General features: G+C 37.9%; 2 protein-coding genes across 6 annotated transcripts; one reads left to right on the forward strand and one right to left on the reverse strand.

The window, feature by feature from the left end:
• The first annotated feature begins 2,529 nt into the window (after window positions 1-2,529).
• Window positions 2,530-7,432, forward strand: LOC113093965 (BLOC-1-related complex subunit 6-like). Of its 5 annotated transcripts, none has more exons than XM_026259585.1 (6): window positions 2,530-2,632; window positions 4,122-4,606; window positions 4,938-5,418; window positions 5,503-5,666; window positions 5,867-5,950; window positions 6,049-7,432. In XM_026259585.1, exons 2-6 carry the CDS (start codon window positions 4,133-4,135, stop codon window positions 6,172-6,174), a joined length of 1,329 nt encoding a protein of 442 aa, XP_026115370.1. In that variant the 5' UTR covers window positions 2,530-2,632; window positions 4,122-4,132; the 3' UTR covers window positions 6,175-7,432. The 5 variants fall into 5 exon arrangements, with proteins under 5 accessions (XP_026115370.1, XP_026115372.1, XP_026115369.1 ...); XM_026259587.1 differs by having other exon boundaries at window positions 2,574-2,632; window positions 4,125-4,606; XM_026259584.1 differs by lacking the exon at window positions 2,530-2,632 and adding an exon at window positions 2,668-2,810 and having other exon boundaries at window positions 4,125-4,606.
• Window positions 7,433-7,784: 352 nt separating this feature from the next.
• Window positions 7,785-11,002, reverse strand: LOC113093962 (hyaluronidase-1-like). Its single transcript, XM_026259579.1, has 4 exons — window positions 10,321-11,002; window positions 9,833-10,228; window positions 9,356-9,445; window positions 7,785-9,122 (listed from the first exon to the last, which is right to left on the reverse strand). Exons 1-4 carry the CDS (start codon window positions 10,831-10,833, stop codon window positions 8,619-8,621), a joined length of 1,503 nt encoding a protein of 500 aa, XP_026115364.1. The 5' UTR covers window positions 10,834-11,002; the 3' UTR covers window positions 7,785-8,618.
• Between the last annotated feature and the right edge of the window lie 8,557 nt (window positions 11,003-19,559).

Genomic DNA, 19,559 nt, shown 5'->3' on the forward strand with positions numbered 1-19,559 from the left:
CATATTTAACAAACCTTTTAGGGCAAGAGAGTGTCCCCAAATTTTCTTCTGATGAACAAAAGAAAAATCTCCCAAAGTTGGGGAGCATCTTAAAATGTTCTTTGTTTAAAAAGACTGTTGAAATGTATTTCCTTATTTATCTTTCATAGTATTTATTTTCCTTGTATTTTTGTGCTTTGTGTGTATATTGTCTTGCATTTTAAGTGTAAAAATTGTACATGATATTATTTTAAAAACATATGTGAACAAGGTGTAATTCTGTCTCTGACGCCACTCATTAAGGTATCGTGAGATTTATTTAAATTAATCAGCAAAATTCCGTTAGGAAGTCTTGAGGGATGATGAATATTGTGTTTCTCTGGGGAACGATGGAGGCACAAAGGGTGTGTTATTTTACTGGACTAAAACAGCAGCTATTTTCTCCTGCGCATGGACAGATGCACGACTGCCAAGAGTTTTGGCACCCGCCTTGAAGTGCCTCCATTCAGAATGATGGAAAATTGAAAAATAAATTAGGCAAAATGGATATAAAGGCTTTAAAGTACTATACAAAAACAGAGAGAAGAGGGGCAGATTAAAATGCTGTCAGACCCACACCACATGTCAGAGACAGACTGTATATGTTGGAGCAGATCGGTTCACTGAGAGACTCAAACAAAACTTAAATGTTGTTAACAGTCATAAAATACATAAAAAAGAATATATGTTTCATGTTTTACATTTGGTGAATCCTGCTCTTAATAATTTAAACCTTGTGAATCGCGTGACTATGTCTTACCTAAAACTGTAAATCTGGTTTTCATTAATGGACTCTGAACCTTGAATAAAGTGTTTTGGAAGACTTTCATGGAATTGAGAGAAAAAGAACTGAATTCAACATTGCACTACTTAATGTGTTCCATTCTGTAATATTAATAAAATTCACATATACTGCTTTATACAGTACCAGAAAAAATGATTGCATTAGTATAATACAACATCCCAACATCTAACACATCTCGAACTTTAATCCGAGCCAAGAAACCGTCCTGTTTAAAGCAGAAAATGATCACTGATATATCATAATAGTCAAACAGTTTTTTGCTTTTTGTCTGTATAATATAAACAGAAACACTCTCACATGCACAGACATGTGCTGGAATGTTCTCTTGGTACTTCTTGCTGTGTGACAAGCATTTGAATTCCATGAGTACATTATATTGCATCCTATATAAATGACAGGACACTGGGGAAAATGAATAGGCGGGTTGTCTTGGATACAGCTGCCACTTAAAACACTCCCAGAAGTGAATACCAAATATTGGAGAGCCTATATGTGAGTAAATGAGATCAGCGATGCAAATAACAAAGTGAAGGGGATAGACTAGAGGAGAAACACAAGGAATGAGAGATATTGTTTTCTATTAAGGAAAATGTCTGTCTTGCTGTTGTGGAATACTGACTAGAAAACAAGATTTTATTGAATTTACTTTATTAATAGAATTTCCTGAAATAGCACAATCACTCAGCACAAATTATACCAAAATGTAAAAATGTGATGTCACCTAGGCCACGCCGCATAAAATATATTGTAAAATGTAAATGTAAACCAATAGCAAAATGCTATTTAGATATGTTTTAGGCTACTGCTTTAGCCTTTCTAAAAAGCCAATAGTTAATGCTGTAATTTAATGTAATAATGTAATGAAGGTCACACGGCAGTGATTTGCAAATAACATCATATTTACCATTTAGGTACATCAAGAGATACTACCAAAGGTGAACTTGATCTTCCACACTCCACATCCTGGTGAAAAAGCCTCCTCAAAGGTGATGTAAAACTGGAAAAAGGAAGTAGTCCTTCACAGTTGCTCTATTCCAGTATGGAACAACTACGTTTTACTGTCCAATTAAATCATGATGGATAATAATCAAGTCCCACCCCTACAGTAAATTTTTTCATGTTGAATACATTGTTCCACTTAGAAATATATGAAATTACTGTTGTAAAATGACTTGTTAATGTTTCATGTTGACTACAGTCCCCTAAAGATGTCAAGAGAATAGGTCAGTGACTCACAACATTACTCTGGCTCTCCTTTAGAGGGCTTTATTACATGGGGTGTTTTTTTGGATAATAACAGGTTCTTAGAGGTTTTAGTTTTGGTCAGTGTTTTGTAACAGGTCAAAGCCTAGGTTTTGCTGATGTGGTTGACAATTACTTTAATTCCAGCCTATAAAATGGCAGCAGGGTAAAAATACACACAGCCTCCTGCTCAGGACGCGGGAGAGAGCAGCGTCACGCCAGTAAAATCAATCGGCGGCATCTAGCGCCCTCTGTGGTGAAATCTGTGTACTACATATCTGTCTGGACCTGGACAGGCTGTCTAGACATCTCTCTTCGTGCAAATAAGTGAATAATTAACCACAGGTTTATTATTTATTAATTCTATAACACAATTCTCTGATAATCTACATTAAGGTATGATTAAATAAATGAATGCGTTTACATTAAATTTTTCACATGAGTTTTATGTCATGAGATTTATCTCTGTATGTTATGCGGAACTATAACGTCAACGTTGTATTTCCGTACGACAAATATTTTGTGCGGAATCAGTTGGCAACCTTCTTCCTGGGCGAAGAGCTACAGGTAAATAATTAACTTCTCAAATCCACTATTGCATTACATGCATCTGAAACATGACAAATCAGCCCAAACTCAAACAGTAGTAGCCACAAGGCTTCGGATTTTCGCTGATATCTCGCATAAAGGCTGCGAATTCAGAGGCCTGCATTACAGCTAATGCTTATCCTGAAGCTAACGTCAGGTGACCACCTTCGCTTCCTTGATCCGTTATTTACATATTTATTGTCCAGCTGATCTGAGTCTGATTTGTCTGGTTGAGATGTTAAATGTTTGTGAAATGGTCGTCGCTTGTACTTGATGAATTTTGAGCCCCGCGAATCATTGGTGTTGGAGATTTAAGCTTCGTATGATTTCAGTTTCTCTGAAGACACTTACAGAGAGACACTTCGTCACTAGGTAAAATCTTTTGAGATTTAGTGTCAGTAAGTAAATATACCACTAAACTGATTAGCAACGAACGAACTGACAGCTGTCAAAACAGACTCAGGAAACGGATCGAGTCAGTGCATAATGCCTCAGAGTGTTTCCATATGTGAAGTGAAACCTGCAAGAGCGTTCATGATCACCGAGCTTTTGCTTTTAATCGAACAACTTAAAAAAATAAGTTATTTTAAATAAAAGAAAAAAGAAAGAATAAACGAATACGTTATTTTAAATCATTGTTATTTTAGTTAACTGATAGTTAAACCATAAAAACTTTTTTGTGGCTTTATTGTATTGTTGACTGAAATAAAATATAATATAAAATCGGTTATTTTATTTCAGCTTACAAGGCAACCATTTCTCGTTTTCATTTAGTTTAGCTTGTACTAAAATAACTAATAGAAACTATATAAAACTGTATAGAAATAGTACAAAATAGAAATAAAAACGTCAGCGGCAAAATTGCCAAAACTTAAAATATAAAGGTAAAAACTGAATATTATTAAAAACTATAATATTATCTTAATGATATTAAAATAATGTTGTTTTAAATTGATTAGATATGCAGTGTTTTCTCATGGTGTAGTTTGAGTGGAAACATTTCATGATGCTATAACAGATCATTTGCAATGCCATGTTTTATTTTATTCTTCCTTTTGGGGGAATAAAAAGATTTACTTAAAAAATACAAAAAAAAAAAAAAAATATATATATATATATATATATATATATATATATATATACATATACATATATATATATATATATATACATATACATATATATATATATATATATATATATATACATATACATATATATATATATATATATATACATATATATATATATATATATATATATATATATATATATATATATATATATTCAAATGAAATAACTCTTTTGTACAGGGAATTTACTATATAATATCATGCGAACTCAGGCATGAAATATAAATTATAAACATTCATTTTTAATTTATGACTTGCATCACATTAGCGCATTAGCTTTAGCTGTACATCTTCAATGATAATAATGATGATGATGAAGATTTGTTTTGCTGCAGCAGATGAAGGGATGAGCCGCTCTGCTGTGACCGGGCAGGATGCACAAGAAGCGAACAATGGTGTGGACACATCTGACTGTCCCAAAGCTTCAGATTGGTCAGAACCTCATGGATTCACCACTCAGGGGTTAAAGTTCAGGGATGGGGCTGATTTTGAGGCTCACGATGGGTCACCTCCCCTGTCAGAGACTCTCAAACACACTCTTCACCACATGGACTCATGTAGAGATGCACACACAGATCGCTCCGAGTCCACACCTACTGAGTCACTGGTTCAGCACAACCAATGTGCACATATTCTAACTGAAGACAGCTCACTCAAGGACACGCACTCCTGTGAGAATGAACGAATACACAGCCACTATAAAAAAGAACTGGAAGAATGGAGAGGGGAGGAGGATGAGAAAAAGGCAAGTGATGGAGAGGTAAACAATATCAACAAGAGAGAGATCAAGCAAAAAAAGGAGACCCTTATTTCTGTTCAGGTAAGCCGTTAAATCAGGGATGTGCACTAGTTCTCTTTTGATTAAATACTAATTTATAATACATTAATTACTTTACTTAATATTATATTAGTAGGGTTGCAAAGATGCAGAAAACATCTGGAAACTTTCCATGATTTCTTTTTTAAATTTCTTTTCCATGATTTCAATAATTAATAATAAAATCTTTGTTACAATAATTCTAATAAATTAATACATTTAATTCAGTTAATTTATTAACTAATAGTAAAATAATTTAACATTATGTCCAATTTGTGTGACTCAAATATCTGTTGCTGCTAATCTTGAATAAACTGATCTGCACAAATTACAGCCAGTTGGTCTGCTCTCAGCTGAACACCCTTCAACTCGCTCTGAACCTGAGGAATGGGCCGATATTGATTCATTGGATGAAGTCCAGCCAAATGCTTCCATTTCTCCTGATGAGGCCCCTCCCCTTGTTCCGGCCCCTCCTCCCAACCAGGCCACACCCCCTCTGCTGCCAGACCTGGCTGATTCTCCGTGCCCGGCTCACGTGATGGCAGAGGTGCGTGTGCGGTCAGTACCAGAGCGAGATCGAGTCGTGCGCGGCATGCAGGACAGTAAGAGTCTGGATGAGATCAGTGGGGCGTGTGGGGGCGGGGGACGAGGAGGCGGGGCTAGAGGAGGCCAGGTGGAAGGCCGCAGAGCTACCATATCCAGTGCCCTCGAATTGGAGGGAACGGTCAGCCATGATGGAGATCTCACGCACTTCATCGCCAAAAATCTTGAAGATAAGATTAAAATGAGCTCGCGGCTAAGTCTGGACACGGATTGTGAGTACCTGGGGTGTCAAAAAATTATTTTTGATTTGTTAAGTCATGTATCAGTAATATTTGATCTGTGTGTGGCTACTTCAGCGGACTGTTCTGGGCCTGTGGTGCGTGGTCTTGGTTCTTTGCGTCGGCCGGCTGATATTCCGCCCATTGACCCGTCAGTGCTGTTAGACCTGCACAAACACACACAGGATGTGGCTCAGAGTGTAGAACTGATGCTGCGAAGCCTCAATGGAACTATACAGAATGTGAGTATTACCCTGATTCATATACAGCCACCCAAAAAAATATTTGGACACTGCAAACAAATGGTGCTGTTCCATTTTTCAGAACTAACTTTTTGGCTTCACTTTTTATGCATGCAAACCTAATTCCATATATTAATTTATACAGACCGTGAAGTGCACATATTGCTTTGAACATAAATGTGAATATTGTGTCTCTCCAGATGACTGCTTTGAGTGTGGGTTATATCCAGACATACAGAGATTCTGTGGACAGTTTGGGAGAGTCAGTAGACATGAGTATAAAGGTGAGATGAGAGTGACTTACATTTATTTAGTCAGGCAAGTTTTGTTTTAGATTTTATTTTCTTTTTTGATCTGTGTGTGCTTGTATATGTGTTTTCAGGGAATGTACACACTCATGGCCCGGTGTGAGGAGCTAGATCGCTCCATGCAACCTATACATGCTCTTGCTGCTCAGATCAGAGACATCAAACGAACCCTTGATGCCCTAGAGACCATCTGCAAGTAACTATGGCAACAAACCACACCTCCTGTCCCAATGAAGACTCCATCCCTAGGAGAAAAGCAGTGGCTCCGCCTTCTGCAGTCATTCTGCTACACTCAGTGCAATGGAAGCATTTTGCTAACTGTAATGTTTACTAGCAATGCTCTGGAAGTTCTCGTCCCCTTAGAGATAGCTTGGTTTTCACCCTTCTCTTCGGAGACCACATCTTTAATCACCTCCTTTTGTCTTGGCTCCTCCCCTCTAGAACGTTCGCACGACAAAATTAACTCCTCCCTTTGATTCATGCCGTCCAGCATCTTCCACGTGACCAGAGGAAGCACTTTTTGTTGTTGGTGGCTCTTGGGCGACTGATTGGTTGTTGCCTGTTTATGAAGTTAGTGTGTGTGATTGGAACTTTTGGCAGGTATTTAAAACATAGAGTAGTTTAACACCAATATTTGCCAGTATGGAAGCCATGCTCTGTGTATACTTGTTCCTCCCGGACGTCTTTGTTTCTGCAGCATGGATGCTATGCATCCCAGATCAGTTCTTCTTTTCACAGATTGTGATTCCATTGTTAAATGGATGGTTCACCTGAAAACAAATTCTGAAATGATTTACTCACCCTCATATTGTTGGAAACCTCTATGAATTTCTCTTCCATGGAGTGCAAAAGAAGATTTTTTTTTGAAGAATGTGCTTAATGCTCATGTTCATACAGTCACCATAAATCATGATTAATGACTTTTCAATCCGTTTCTCACATAAAGATATCATATGACTTTGAAAGAGTTGTGCGCACATCATATGAACTACTGTTGTGATGCACTTGCGTCTTTTTTGAAGCTTGAAATGGTCAGGACATTCTTCAAAATATCTTATTTTGTGGTGAGTAAATAATGGCAGAATTTAGTTTTTTTCGTTGTTGTTGGATGAACTATTCCTAACACAAGCACCATAATGGCCTACAAATATTGGACTCTTGATGAAACTCTCTTGTGAGTCATGAAAAATGTCCTGTAATTTGATTAATTATTTTGTTGTCTGAAAGTATTGATCACAAGGACCTCACAAATCAGAGGAAGGTCAGGAAAGATTCTGAAAAAATTTCAGGATGGATGGAAGTTTATGATCTTTACCTTTCTCTGTTTGTTCCTGTTTGAATCATCTTTCTTAATCTCTGTCTTGCTAACTGTAACCCTGATTTGTCCAACAATCTGTCATCAATGTATATTTTAAATTATATAATATAACAAAATAAATTTGCTAGAATGATACTTAATTTGTGTGCCTCTTCTCATTACATTTAAGGTGAATTTGTTTATTGCTCGATTGGCGCTATTGATCAGGTGAAATTATACCACCATCAGTGAAATTATGGAGAATATTGTTTGTGTGTGTAAGTGACTGACAGAGAGAGAGTGTTCGGCCTTAGCTGGATTCATTTACACTGGAGGATAAAATGTTTTGCTTTGTCACCCCTTACAATTAATGATGAATTCACAGATATGTAAATGTATAGATGGACACTTTATTTTATTTTATTTGGACATTATAGTTGGTACTTGTTAATTTAACAAACCAGCAGTTTGTTTACTAGTTATTCATATCTGAATGTTTGGACAGGCTTTACATTTTCACTATGGAGGATGGTTTTGTTTGGGACAGACTGCTCGGATAATGTGTAAACTTGGCTGATTTCTTTCAAACAGAAACTAAACATTTGATAAGATTTTAGTTTAGACAGATAGAGGCCAGTTACACCCCGGCTCAGCTGCATTCAGGACATTTTATGATTGTGCTATCACTGTCCCGCCACAAGTCTTACGCAGGTTTGACATAATATATAAAGTGGGTATAGAAAAGAATCACTCCCCTTTAATAACATCCAAGTAAAAGATATAACACCAAAATGTCAGGGGAAAAAATATTCTAGAAGGTAGATCATTTTGTTTCAAAAACCATTCAGGGTCATTTTGTATGTAGATAAAAGGGATAGGGTACTCACCCTCCACTTGTTCCAAACCTGAATGAGTTTTTTCTGTTGAACGCAAAAAATATTGAAGAAAGTTGGGAACCAAACAGTTGATGGTGCAGAGTTTTTTCCCCATCCTATGGAAGTCAGTGTCTACATTCAACTGTAGTTACCAACATTCTTCAAAATATCTTCTTTTGTGTTCAACAGAACAAATCCATAGTGGAGGATCAATGATAGCACTATCCCTTAAAAAAAACTGTATCCATATAAGTTATATAGATAATTTTCAAGTGCAGGTGATGCGGAACAGATCTGTTTATTCAGTCGTGTTCAGATTGTGAATTTAAATCTCTGAGATTGTCTTTCACAGAAGCTGTTCTCAGAGATATTCCTTTGGGTGTTTATATTACAATTCTTTTAGCAATTAGCGATCAAAATCAAGGCCAACTGAGGTTCACAAAAGTTCCTTCACACTCCAGCTCTCTACTCGTCAAACATAATGAAGAACCAGTGAGGAGAGAAAGATGGTGGGTGTAATAAGTACAGCATTTCCACCGTCCACTGGCTGCTTGGTAGGCACTGCTGTCACTGGAATCACTGGAACCACTGTACCCTGACTCTGGCTTATACCAACCACTGTTTTTACTGCTGGTGATGTTATTTTCCCTCGGTTTACCAGCACCACGCCAGATTCTTGATCTGCTGCTGCACCCTCCAAGGCTTCAAACCACTGGCAGCGGAAGTCCTTCTTCCAGAGGTCTATGTAAGCAGTGGGAAGCTCTCCGGTGGCCCGGACACCTTCTGCCCCATTTGGGAGAAGCATAAAGTGGGCTGAAGGGAGATGCAGGTATGTGGGGTCCTCAGGTTTCTTACGCACACAGCGTCCACGGCCCTGACACAACGAGACTCCACAGAGACGTCCTGCAGTGGTCACATTAACAGCATATGGGCCGAGAACCTGACGAACATACGAGCTGAACTCTGAGCAGGATTTCTGTAGGAGACGCACATGCAGATGTAAATAATAAAAAAACAGGAATTCAAAAGAACATTGTGTATTTAAAATAGAAATCTTTTGTAATATCATAAATATCTTTATTGTCAGTTTCAATCAATTTAATGCGTCCTTGCAGAATAAATGTTTTTCAACAAAATAAATAATTAAAATTCTTACTGTTCTCAAACTTTTGTATGATATTGTCAATATGAGAATGACTGAATGATTACCTGTGTTTTAACTGCTAAGGATTTTTCCCATATAATGACTCCAGATGCTCCCATAGCAGCACTCTCTCCAATTGTGTTCACCAGATCAATCTGATACATGTACAATACAGACACAATTAGAAGGTTGTACTGAGTAACAACAAAGTCCTTATAAGGTGCACCCTCATATTATATTATACTTAATACAACAGTTCTTTCTGGTCCTCAAATTTGATTTGCTGAAAGGTCATTTTTCCAGATATTCACCCCATATTACAATGGGAACCTTTTCACCATTTGTGTACTTTTATATTGAAAAAGACTGAAACGTGGCTGTAAACAATAATGTTATTTTTTAATTTCAGCAACACCTCTTTGATATAGAGCAGTTTCTCGTGTGATATTGTATGTTAAATTTTCTTTATATACCCGCTTCTAATGTCTTCGGTAACCATTAGTTTTGTTAAACTCAACAGATGGCAACCTATTGTTCATTACCTCTGAGAGAAAGGAGTTGGAGGAGGTGTACACAATCTTGATCAGTGGAAACACGGGAAGATCAAAGGTAGTCCCTGCAAGAGCCGCCACTCGTAAAGCCTCCCTGATCTGATTGGTTGCGTAAAGCCATGCCCCTTTGGTTCCCTCTGGCAGCTTCTCCAGCAAGAGGGCTGGATAGAGGGCACCGCTTCGCTTCCAGAGCCACATCAGCTCATCATTAAGGGCCATTTCTGCCGCAGGGCACCGTCCCGTGTAATTGGCTAATGCTATCTGGGTGGAGTCAAAGTTATAGCAGTTAGGATATGGGGCTATTCCCCATAATCTTTGTGGGCGGAGTCTCTTCACCTCCCGCAGGGTTTCCATCATTATGGACTGTGCTGCTGCTTCAAAGTCAACCTGACAAGAAATTAAATCATAAGATAGATTTATACAACTTAATGCAGAATGATAGTCATTAAAATATCATAATATGTCGTGATTGTCATCACCTGAGACCATTTCTCCACTTCCTCTGTGCTCCAGTCTGGAAAAAATCCCCGGAGAAGTGCCCTCGATTCCACAAGATACTTATTTTTTATTCCCCTGTTCCTGTTCCACTGAGGCGCCCACTCCTGCCAGCGCAGCACTCCTAAACCAGGTGCTCCTGCCTGGGGTAACGAGGCCGTCAGGTCGCCCTCCACCCTCTGGAGGTGAATGTCAAGGCTGGTGTGTTGTGGTAGGCCACCGTTGACAGGCCGATCCTGTGCAGTGAAATATGGGTAAAGTCCTAGCGTGTCCTCATAAAATGTTGCCACACGGCCTTCCCACTCCATCCCAAATGCAGATGGGTCTGGCCGACCCAAACAGTCTTTGTCTGGAACCCCCCATAACACCAGGAAAGGCTGGCCAGCGAGAAGAGGGGACCGGGCAGGACCGCAGACACATGGACGAGTGAAGAGACAGAGGAGGAGGAATAGAAGAGAAAGGGAGAGGAGGATGAATGTGTGTCTTCTTCCAGCCATGGAGCTGAACAAGATGTTTCAGGGCCCCTCACTCCAAAACTCACACAAAAGCCTCCTTGAAGAGGGATAATATCTGGAGATAAAGACATAGAGACATCTTATAGGAATTTCTCAGGACTTTATTGATTTATTTTCTGGTGTGTTTGTGTCCGTAATGAAACATGGGGCAATCCAGCAATAACTTCATTTGCACAGTTTTATTAAGCATCAAGCAGCTTTCAGGTTAAACAACTGAACGTGTGGACAGAAATATTCCATCCCACACTCTTTAAGTTAGGAGAGCCCAATTAATATATTTAAATTATAAATAATTATTTAATTAGAATTAATTATAATTTAAAGTATAGATTTTAATCCAAAAAGTTGAATTGCGTTCTCATGGCAAGCACGTTGTCACAGAAAGTCAATTAATGTGTATGTATATATATTTCATAAACATATTTTAGATATTATTTGTATATAATTTAGATTTTTTTTTTTTTTTTTGGCTAAATTTTCAACAGCTATTTGTGACAGACATAATTAAAAAAAAAATTATCACAAGTCTTGTTTACCAACTGAAAAGACGGAGCTGCGACGCTACGTCAGAGAAGACACTCTAGGATAATTAATCGCTAACAGGATTAATTAGTGCTGCCCAAATTCAGAGCTAAACGATCTTTAAAGTGTATTAATACGAGTCTGCAGCTCACAAGCTTTTCAACAGAGGGCGCCAGAGGGTCAAGCAACACCCGCGTCTCTCATTTCACAGATGAAACCAATTTAACGATCCCTTTACCTATATATTTTGAAAAATAAAATACTGCCTCAGCATACTAATTTTCACTTCGTTATTCGGAAGTTACAATTTATTAATGGTTGACGAAGTTTATCAAGCTGTTCGTGTATTCCTTGAAAATACTGCCTGCTGTAACCATCCTAAACTATCCATCCTTTTCAGCTTAGAAAAAGAAACCTTCTCCATGGAAACTATGCTAACAATAGTTTATACCACAATAGCTACAGTTATCAGTAAGCTTTACTAATTCTATATTATTAATTTATTATGGTTTAACAATAACTGCTGTACAGGGGAGATGACAGATTTGTGGCTCTCCATATGTGGGAGAAACATTGCTAAATGTAACATGTACCCGTTTTTACGCTGGAGTGCTCACTCTGAAGTGATTTCTGCCACTTAGCCATGCTAGATAATAGCTACGACACATACAGAGGAGAGCCAGTTATATATGTGTAATGAGCTGAACACAAAGACATCTTTCTGAGTCAAATGAGTGCCTTTCTCTGAATAGGCTCTCTGAAATCGAAACGGAAGGACCTGAAAGCTGTTATCATTCTGGCACATTTAAAAGTTTTGTTGTTTCCCATCCGGTTAAACTTGGCTGTGTCAAAGTAAGCTTTTGTTTTTGTGTGTGATAGTTTTAGGCCAGTTCCTGCTTTCGAGAAAGTGGCTGGGAATCGACTTAGCTCTCAAAATGCCGATTTCCATCTCATTTATAGCATTTGGAGTAAAACACAGTCGTTTAACTGATAGTTAGGTTTCCCTCATCAGGTGCTTAAGGAGATGGGATCGGAGTGCTGGGTTGTCTTACTCACCTCTGCATTGGATCAGGTAAAAAAAAATCCAGAAAGAAAGGTCAAGATGACGAGGGCTCTTCTGAATGGGGAATAATAAGAAATGAGTGTTTCTGTGCAGGTTCGTGCGTTCGCGTCTCCTGGCTCAGTACAGGAAGCCACAGAAGTCAGAGACCTCAGCCCAACCATGAGGGATGAGATGAAAGCCCTTCCTGACAAAAGGATGGATGAAATGACAGAAGGAGGAAATAGAGAGGAAATCAGTCTACCTCATCTTCACCAGGGTAATCTGTTAGTAAGTAGGGTCACCACGGACCATGACAATCACATGATTAGACTCACCGTAATCCCTTAATCCACCACTCCCTTCTACCAAACACACCTAATTCAAAACCACACACCCACACACACACATCCATCCCAGCACACAGAAGCACCAAACAGTCTCAGTGACACAAATTTAAAAAAGAAAGAGACAATATCTACTATCAAATTTTTCTTTCCTTCCTGTTTTTGTTTAATTCAACATCATACCTGTAATGAAACAGAACATTTAAGTATGACCCTCATGTCAAACTATACCTTTCATATCTTTTTTACTTTTTTACTAAATCCCTTTAAATCCCCCTTTCCTTGATCTCTGTTGGTTTCTCTCTCATTCATGTCTATCTCATTTCTTTGTCTGATGCCTGATCCCATTTCCTGAAAAGGATCACTGGCAAGATTATTCACAATTATATCATCCAGACATAATCTGTCATAATCCAGTTCTTTTCTATAGTCTCTGGTTGTATTACAAATAAGATAAAAGAAGGATTTGGTTTTTGTGACTGGTGTCATTCCAGGCTGTTTGTTTTTGTTATGTCCAAGTTGAAATGTATTTAAGGAATTTATGAAGAATTAATTAAATGTGTGTGTGTGTGTGTGTGTTTTAAGAAATAAAAACATTTACAATATTATAAAATAAGCTTTACTGTAGCATTTGTGACAAATCTGAAGTGAAAATATGACTTCTGGTTGGCTTTGTCTATTCTCGGTTTAAACATCTGAAACTGACTTCGAATTGTAGATTCACTTGTGCTTATATTCAGTACAGTAAGTTTTTTTGTTACGAGTTGTATGTTCGTGTCATATGCATGTGGATGTCTTACCTGGTCAAGGTTGTTTGTGCATATGCTTAGTTGAGATTATCTGTTTGAGGTATCTAAGGTGATGCCTGCTCTGCAGGTCCATCACCATGGCAACGGCTCAGATGAGTCCGGCCCAGACAGTGGATGGGGGTTAAGGATGTGTGTGTGTGTGTGTGTGTTGATGGTTTGTACATGGACATCCAGTTTTGTGGAAGCAGGTTTAACAGATCTCTCTCTCTCTCTCTCTCTCTCTCTCTCTCTCTCTCTCTGTGTGTGTGTGTGTGTGTGTGTGTGTAGTGTTGGTTTTGTTAAGGTTGACCTTCATGTCATCATGCTTGATATACAGTTAGACTGAACACTGATGATTATGAAAAGTGATTGTGAACACACAGACTCGCCTCAAGTTATGACAATGAAATTGTACTCATGAAGTCAAGATGTGAATATGTCGATAATATAGCTCAGTTGTTATTTCCTTCTCTTTCTGTCTATGCAGATGGAAACAGGTGTGGAGGCTAGGAATTGACCTCGGTCACCTCACTGAGCCACTGCAAACACCTCTAACTCCAATTTATTCTTAGTCCTGCTTTTCAAACAGTCACTGCTTGTGTTTTTGCTGTTTCCTTGCTAGGCTGTAAACATGAAGATAGTTAAACCTAATTTTTACTTGTATTTTACATTAATTTCTTATGTGGGCAGTGGGCATCTATTATGAGTGTAGATAGAAAAATGTCTGATCATTGTATCAGGTATGAAAAAAAGCAAACAAGACACCTTTCTCAGTATTAATCAGTATTTGGATGCTGTGATTGCTTTCCAAGAAATGTTTTTCATGTGGATGTGTGTCATACCAGGAAAATGTGTGAGTGGTGTGACGTTAATAATGTATATGATTAAATATGGTTAGCTACTAGAATTGTAATGTGAGCAATTATAGAGCTTCTGTTTATGAAGTTCAGTGAAAATCTAGGTGATCAATTCACCACTTTTTTTTTTTGTTTGAAAGGCTCATTAATCATGTTTTACTTTAAAAGTTGAAAGGTTTCTGTGAGGGTGAGGGGTAGGATATAATAAATAATACTTTTTGATATTTTTTTCAATGCTAGCTAAATATATTTGAATGTTATAATGTGGTTTACTTCAAAAGCAAAGGGACAGCATTGTTTTGAAACCGTTTCATCATGTTTCTTATAATTGCATGGAACCACTTCTTTTTTGTTCCACAGAAAAAAAAAATCATACAGTTTTGTAACAAATTGAGTGATTAAACGTTTTTTTTTGTAGTTGTTTTTTTTGTGTGTGTGTGTGTGAACTATCCCTTTAAAATTGTGCAGCACTGCCCTCTTGTGAATATTATTTGAGTTGTACAGGCTCTCGGATACCATTGCTTGTTAATGATCCAGTGTGTTGTGTATTTTTGTCTGTGAGTTTAGTTATGTTCCTATCATTTACTTGGCATGTGATTTATAATTATCACAAGTACTACTGAAAGACTTCAGATTAAGACAACAACAACAAAATCATATTTCAGCTCTAGCTGGATCATGAAACCTTGCTGAAGTTGTTTTTGTGTGATTAAGAGCCTAAACTGTGAACTTTCCTCAGGACCCCTAAGGTACAAAATCCCCCAAGTCACTAAGACTTTGAAAGTCCCTCTAACTCCTCAGGTGGTTTATCCCTGTTGTGTGTGACGGTGTGTATTTGTGTGTCCGTGTGTGTAAATGTGTTTCGGACCCAAATGACAAAAGGAGAGTTTGAATGTGGCATGAAACTGGAAAGAGGTCCACAAAGAGCGAGTGACAGAGAGATGGGGACAAAGCCTCCTGGAGGAGAGAGGAGGGGCAGAGCCTTTGATCTGTCTGCTTTCTGAAAGAGGAGGAACAGAATCACAGGAGCAGGACGAAAAGAAAGAGAGAAAGAGAACGAGAGAGAGACAGTGAGGGAGATGGAGCGAAACAGGGAGAGAGACGGGAGCAGATTGTAATTCCTCCACGGGTGGAACAGATGGGGGGGGGGGGGTCAGGAGCAACAGAAGTGGCTGTAAGTGCTGGAGGGGGGGGGGGGTGGAAAGAGAGAGACAACTGGGAATATAGAGGGAGAAGGATGAGGGTGGGAGAGAAAGGGGGAATCTGAGGAATTTCCAAATGAAAGGAGAAGGTTTTTCTTTTAATGCGATTAAAGTTTTCCATCTCACTGCATCTCTTGCAGACAGTTCGGCTCTGGGAGCAACATTTGTCTGTGCTTGTGTGCGTTTCTGTGTGCTTGACTCAGTGAACCTGATGGCTTTGAATATAAGTGTGGGCGGAGTTTGGAAAGTATTTCAGCATGTAAGTGAAATGCACATTAAAGTAATATTCTGGGTTCAGTATAAATTAAGCATAAGTTGTGGCTTCATGCTGATGACCACAAAATTTATTTTAACTTATCCAACCTTTTGGTTACACTGAGACACTTACAATGGGAGTGAATGGGGCCAACCGTTTAAGCTCTCACTGTTTCAAGTATAGCCAGAAGATGTAAATAGGCATGTTACTGTAAAAAATTTAATTAAATTAACCCTTTAAGTGTAAACTTGTATGCAATTTTGCAACTTCATTGCCATGTCAACAATGTGAAATCCCCCAAAATCCCAAACTGGTGGTATATATTTAAATAGCTATCCACCTTATTTTTCAATGTGGAAGTAAGCTTGTTTTCTGTGAATGTGTGAGACTTTCGTTTCATTAGCTGGTCGATATAGGGAAATAACGAGAAGAATATCATATCAAAGTGCAGTAAACGATAAAACTGTACCATATACTCTACAAACCAGTGTCTATAATTAAGACGATACATTAAAATAATATGGTAAAAAATATGGTAAAAAAATACCAGCTTGCAGTTTCAATCAGCATAATGAGTAGTTTTGTACAGCTAAAAATTACTGGAAGCTAATGACATCTGAAGAAGCCAAACACATTAAATTTACAAAATGGCCATTCTAATGTCAAAACAAGGTAGATAGCTTAACAGAAGATTTAATGTGCTTTTACAAAAATTACATACAGTACAGTTCAATAACTTTTCTTTTTGAAAGAAGTCTCTTACACACACAAATAGTACAAAAAGTCACTTTTGATCAACTTAACACATCCTTGCTGAAGTTAAATATGAATTTCTTAAATGGAAGTGAATTTGTTTTAAAATCCTCAAAACATTGGTCCCATTCAAGTGCCTAAAAAAAACAAAACACTTTTATTACTAAATGTACTGAATGTGTTCACCTGAACCAGTATTATTCTACCCACAGACATCAAGAAACATTCATCCGTGATTTCATCCATGTGTGCGAGCTTGCTGACATCACTCTGAGACTCGTGAACTCCAGTTTAGGTTTGTGTGGGTACAGAAATGGCCTTTCGATTTAAGGGTCTCTATATGTTCTCTACCTCTGCGTCTGTGGAGTTGGAGTGTGCAGAGATTCTGGTTTCATTCAGGAAGATCAATCTTATAATGTTCTTGTGTTTACTGGGGTCATGTTAGTGTATATTTGTCATATGTAACAGGTTTTGGATTTGAGCTGAAGATTTTGAGCTGTTTTATTGCTATACCTCGTAAACAGCCCAATGCCTCCCATTTCATCGAACAAATTATTTAATCTAGCACCTCAAAAGAACTTCGCAAAATGCCTGAACAATTACCTCACAGCCCCAAACTAATTTCTCCTCTTTGTTATGGCAACACAGGGGTATTTCAGCTCTGAAGGGACACTAAGACCGTTCTCTCTCTCTTTCAAACTCACTCACTTAAACACACACCCAGCAGGATTCTCCTCCCAGCATGCACTTCTGTGTGCAAACACATTCCCTTAGCTGCTGACCCCCGGCCCAGCTGTTACCATGGCAACCAGAGCCCCTCTCCATGACAACTGCTACCACCTACCCATGGCTCAGGCCAGGCCAGGGATCTCCAGGTGACCAGTCACGCTTTTCTTTTTCTTCCTTTTCATTTTTTTTCTTTTTTTTCATGTTTTTCCCCCAACCTGTTTAAATCTGGTTCATCCTTCCCTCTCCTTCCGTATGTTTATCTCTTGCACTTTCATCTTGTCACATTTAATTAAAGATTTTGGTGGCATGATTACAGGTAGTTCCTTTTTTGCCAACTTTTCTGATTAGAAGAATTAATAATTGCAAAATATGCAAAGTAACCATAAAAAAAACTAAAAGCTCTCAGAGCTGGTGCATTTGAAATAGTCTTTTATGCTCACCATACGTTTATTTAATCAAAAATACAATAAAATAATATTGTTTAAAATAACTGTAATAATATAATATAATATAATATAATATAATATAATATAATATAATATAATATAATATAATATAATATAATATAAAATAATATAAAATAATAATATTTTTTGGATTTTGATGGAAAAAGTGGCCATTACTCCAGTCTTCAATTCTTCAATGTCACATGATCCTTTAGAAATCATTCTAATATGCTGATTTGCAGCTGTCTATGTAAAAAAATAATTGTGTTGCTTAATATTTTTGTGGAAACTATTATACATTTTGATGAATAGAGAACAGAATTAACTTGAAATTGAAATGTTTTGTAACATTGTACATGTTTTTATTGTTAACTTTTATCAGTTTAATGATATATCAGTATAAATATATATTAAATCTTAGTAGTGTGTATCAAGTTTGCATCATGACAGTTTTTTTAGAGGTGAATTTGGATGTGGGATGTCTATAGCATAGAAAATTGGATAAGCACCTCATGTATGATCAGCATAGGAATCATCTGCTGTTCGTTGCTTGGAATGGAATTAGCAAAATCTCTAAAGTTTGACTGAGTGTCTTTAATTATGTTCCAGGATTTCATAAACCTAATCATAAAGCTCTCTGCTGATACTACTAGTAGTAGATTTCAACCCCCCATGCAGTCGTTAGCGACTTATAACATGCACACACTGGCAACACAGCTGCTTAATTGTACACAGCCTGCTAACATCACCAACAATGGTTAGAAAGTACTTAACCAACACATTTGGTCCAATCAGTAACTCTCTAGTGCCTGGACGCCCGAGGTTAGACCGAGCTTAAATACTTCACCTATGATGTTTAAGATTTAATGGCTCATTTCAACAAATCAAATTACAAAAAAGGTTGGAATTCATGTTATCGAGCATGTTTGCTTTCCCCTGCTTTTCTCAGTGCACTGTTTTGCGTTGTTTTTAGTTTGGCTTCATAATTAGATTTTTTTTTTTTTAAATGCCTTCGGCACTTGCAGACTTGTTCCAGTAGCTCTTCCAGCGAGTTTTAGAGCTGACTGAAGGTTAGGTGCTGAGGTTTATGTTCTCAGCCAGTTTTGTTGTTATTAAAATTTCAAGCTTCATTTGAGTTTTTCAAACTTCTGCCGGTCCAGTGTGCTCAAAAGAACAAATAGAAAAGAAAAATCCAAAACTGTTTAATGTAGACCACTGCTACACTTACTGCCTACTCCTCTCTGCCTTTTCCGGTCTCCTGGCATGTTCTGACCTTTCTCCCAAAAGACCAACACTATGTGTGTGTGTGTGTGTGTGTAAGTGTGGTTGATTGGAAAATTGAGATATTTACCGCATTCCATCTCCCTGCTGTAGCCATGACAACCACTCAGCGGGAAGAGCTGCCTGTCTCACGCAAAAACACACGCACTAACACACCCACATCCACACACACCGCTACCCCATAACCTGGACAGAGAGAGTGGGAGAGAGATGTACATAGTTGACAGTGGCCTAAGGCCTTGAATGGTATTGATTACCTCTCACCATTCAACTGTTATTTTTGCAGCAGTATTAACCACACTGTTATAATAACTAGTGATATACTTATTGTTGCATAATGCCCTTGTTAATGTTATTGGCGGATTCTATGGCACTTTTACACATTGCTGCTGTTGTCAAAAGCTTTGACATCTCTTTATCCAGCTGGTGAATTGGCAGTGAAGCTTCCATTAATTGAGGAGTGAGACAGAAGGAAGTTATCCTGGAGG

Source organism: Carassius auratus, unplaced genomic scaffold (assembly GCF_003368295.1).
Source record: "Carassius auratus strain Wakin unplaced genomic scaffold, ASM336829v1 scaf_tig00215205, whole genome shotgun sequence".
Classification (NCBI taxonomy): Eukaryota; Metazoa; Chordata; class Actinopteri; order Cypriniformes; family Cyprinidae; genus Carassius; species Carassius auratus.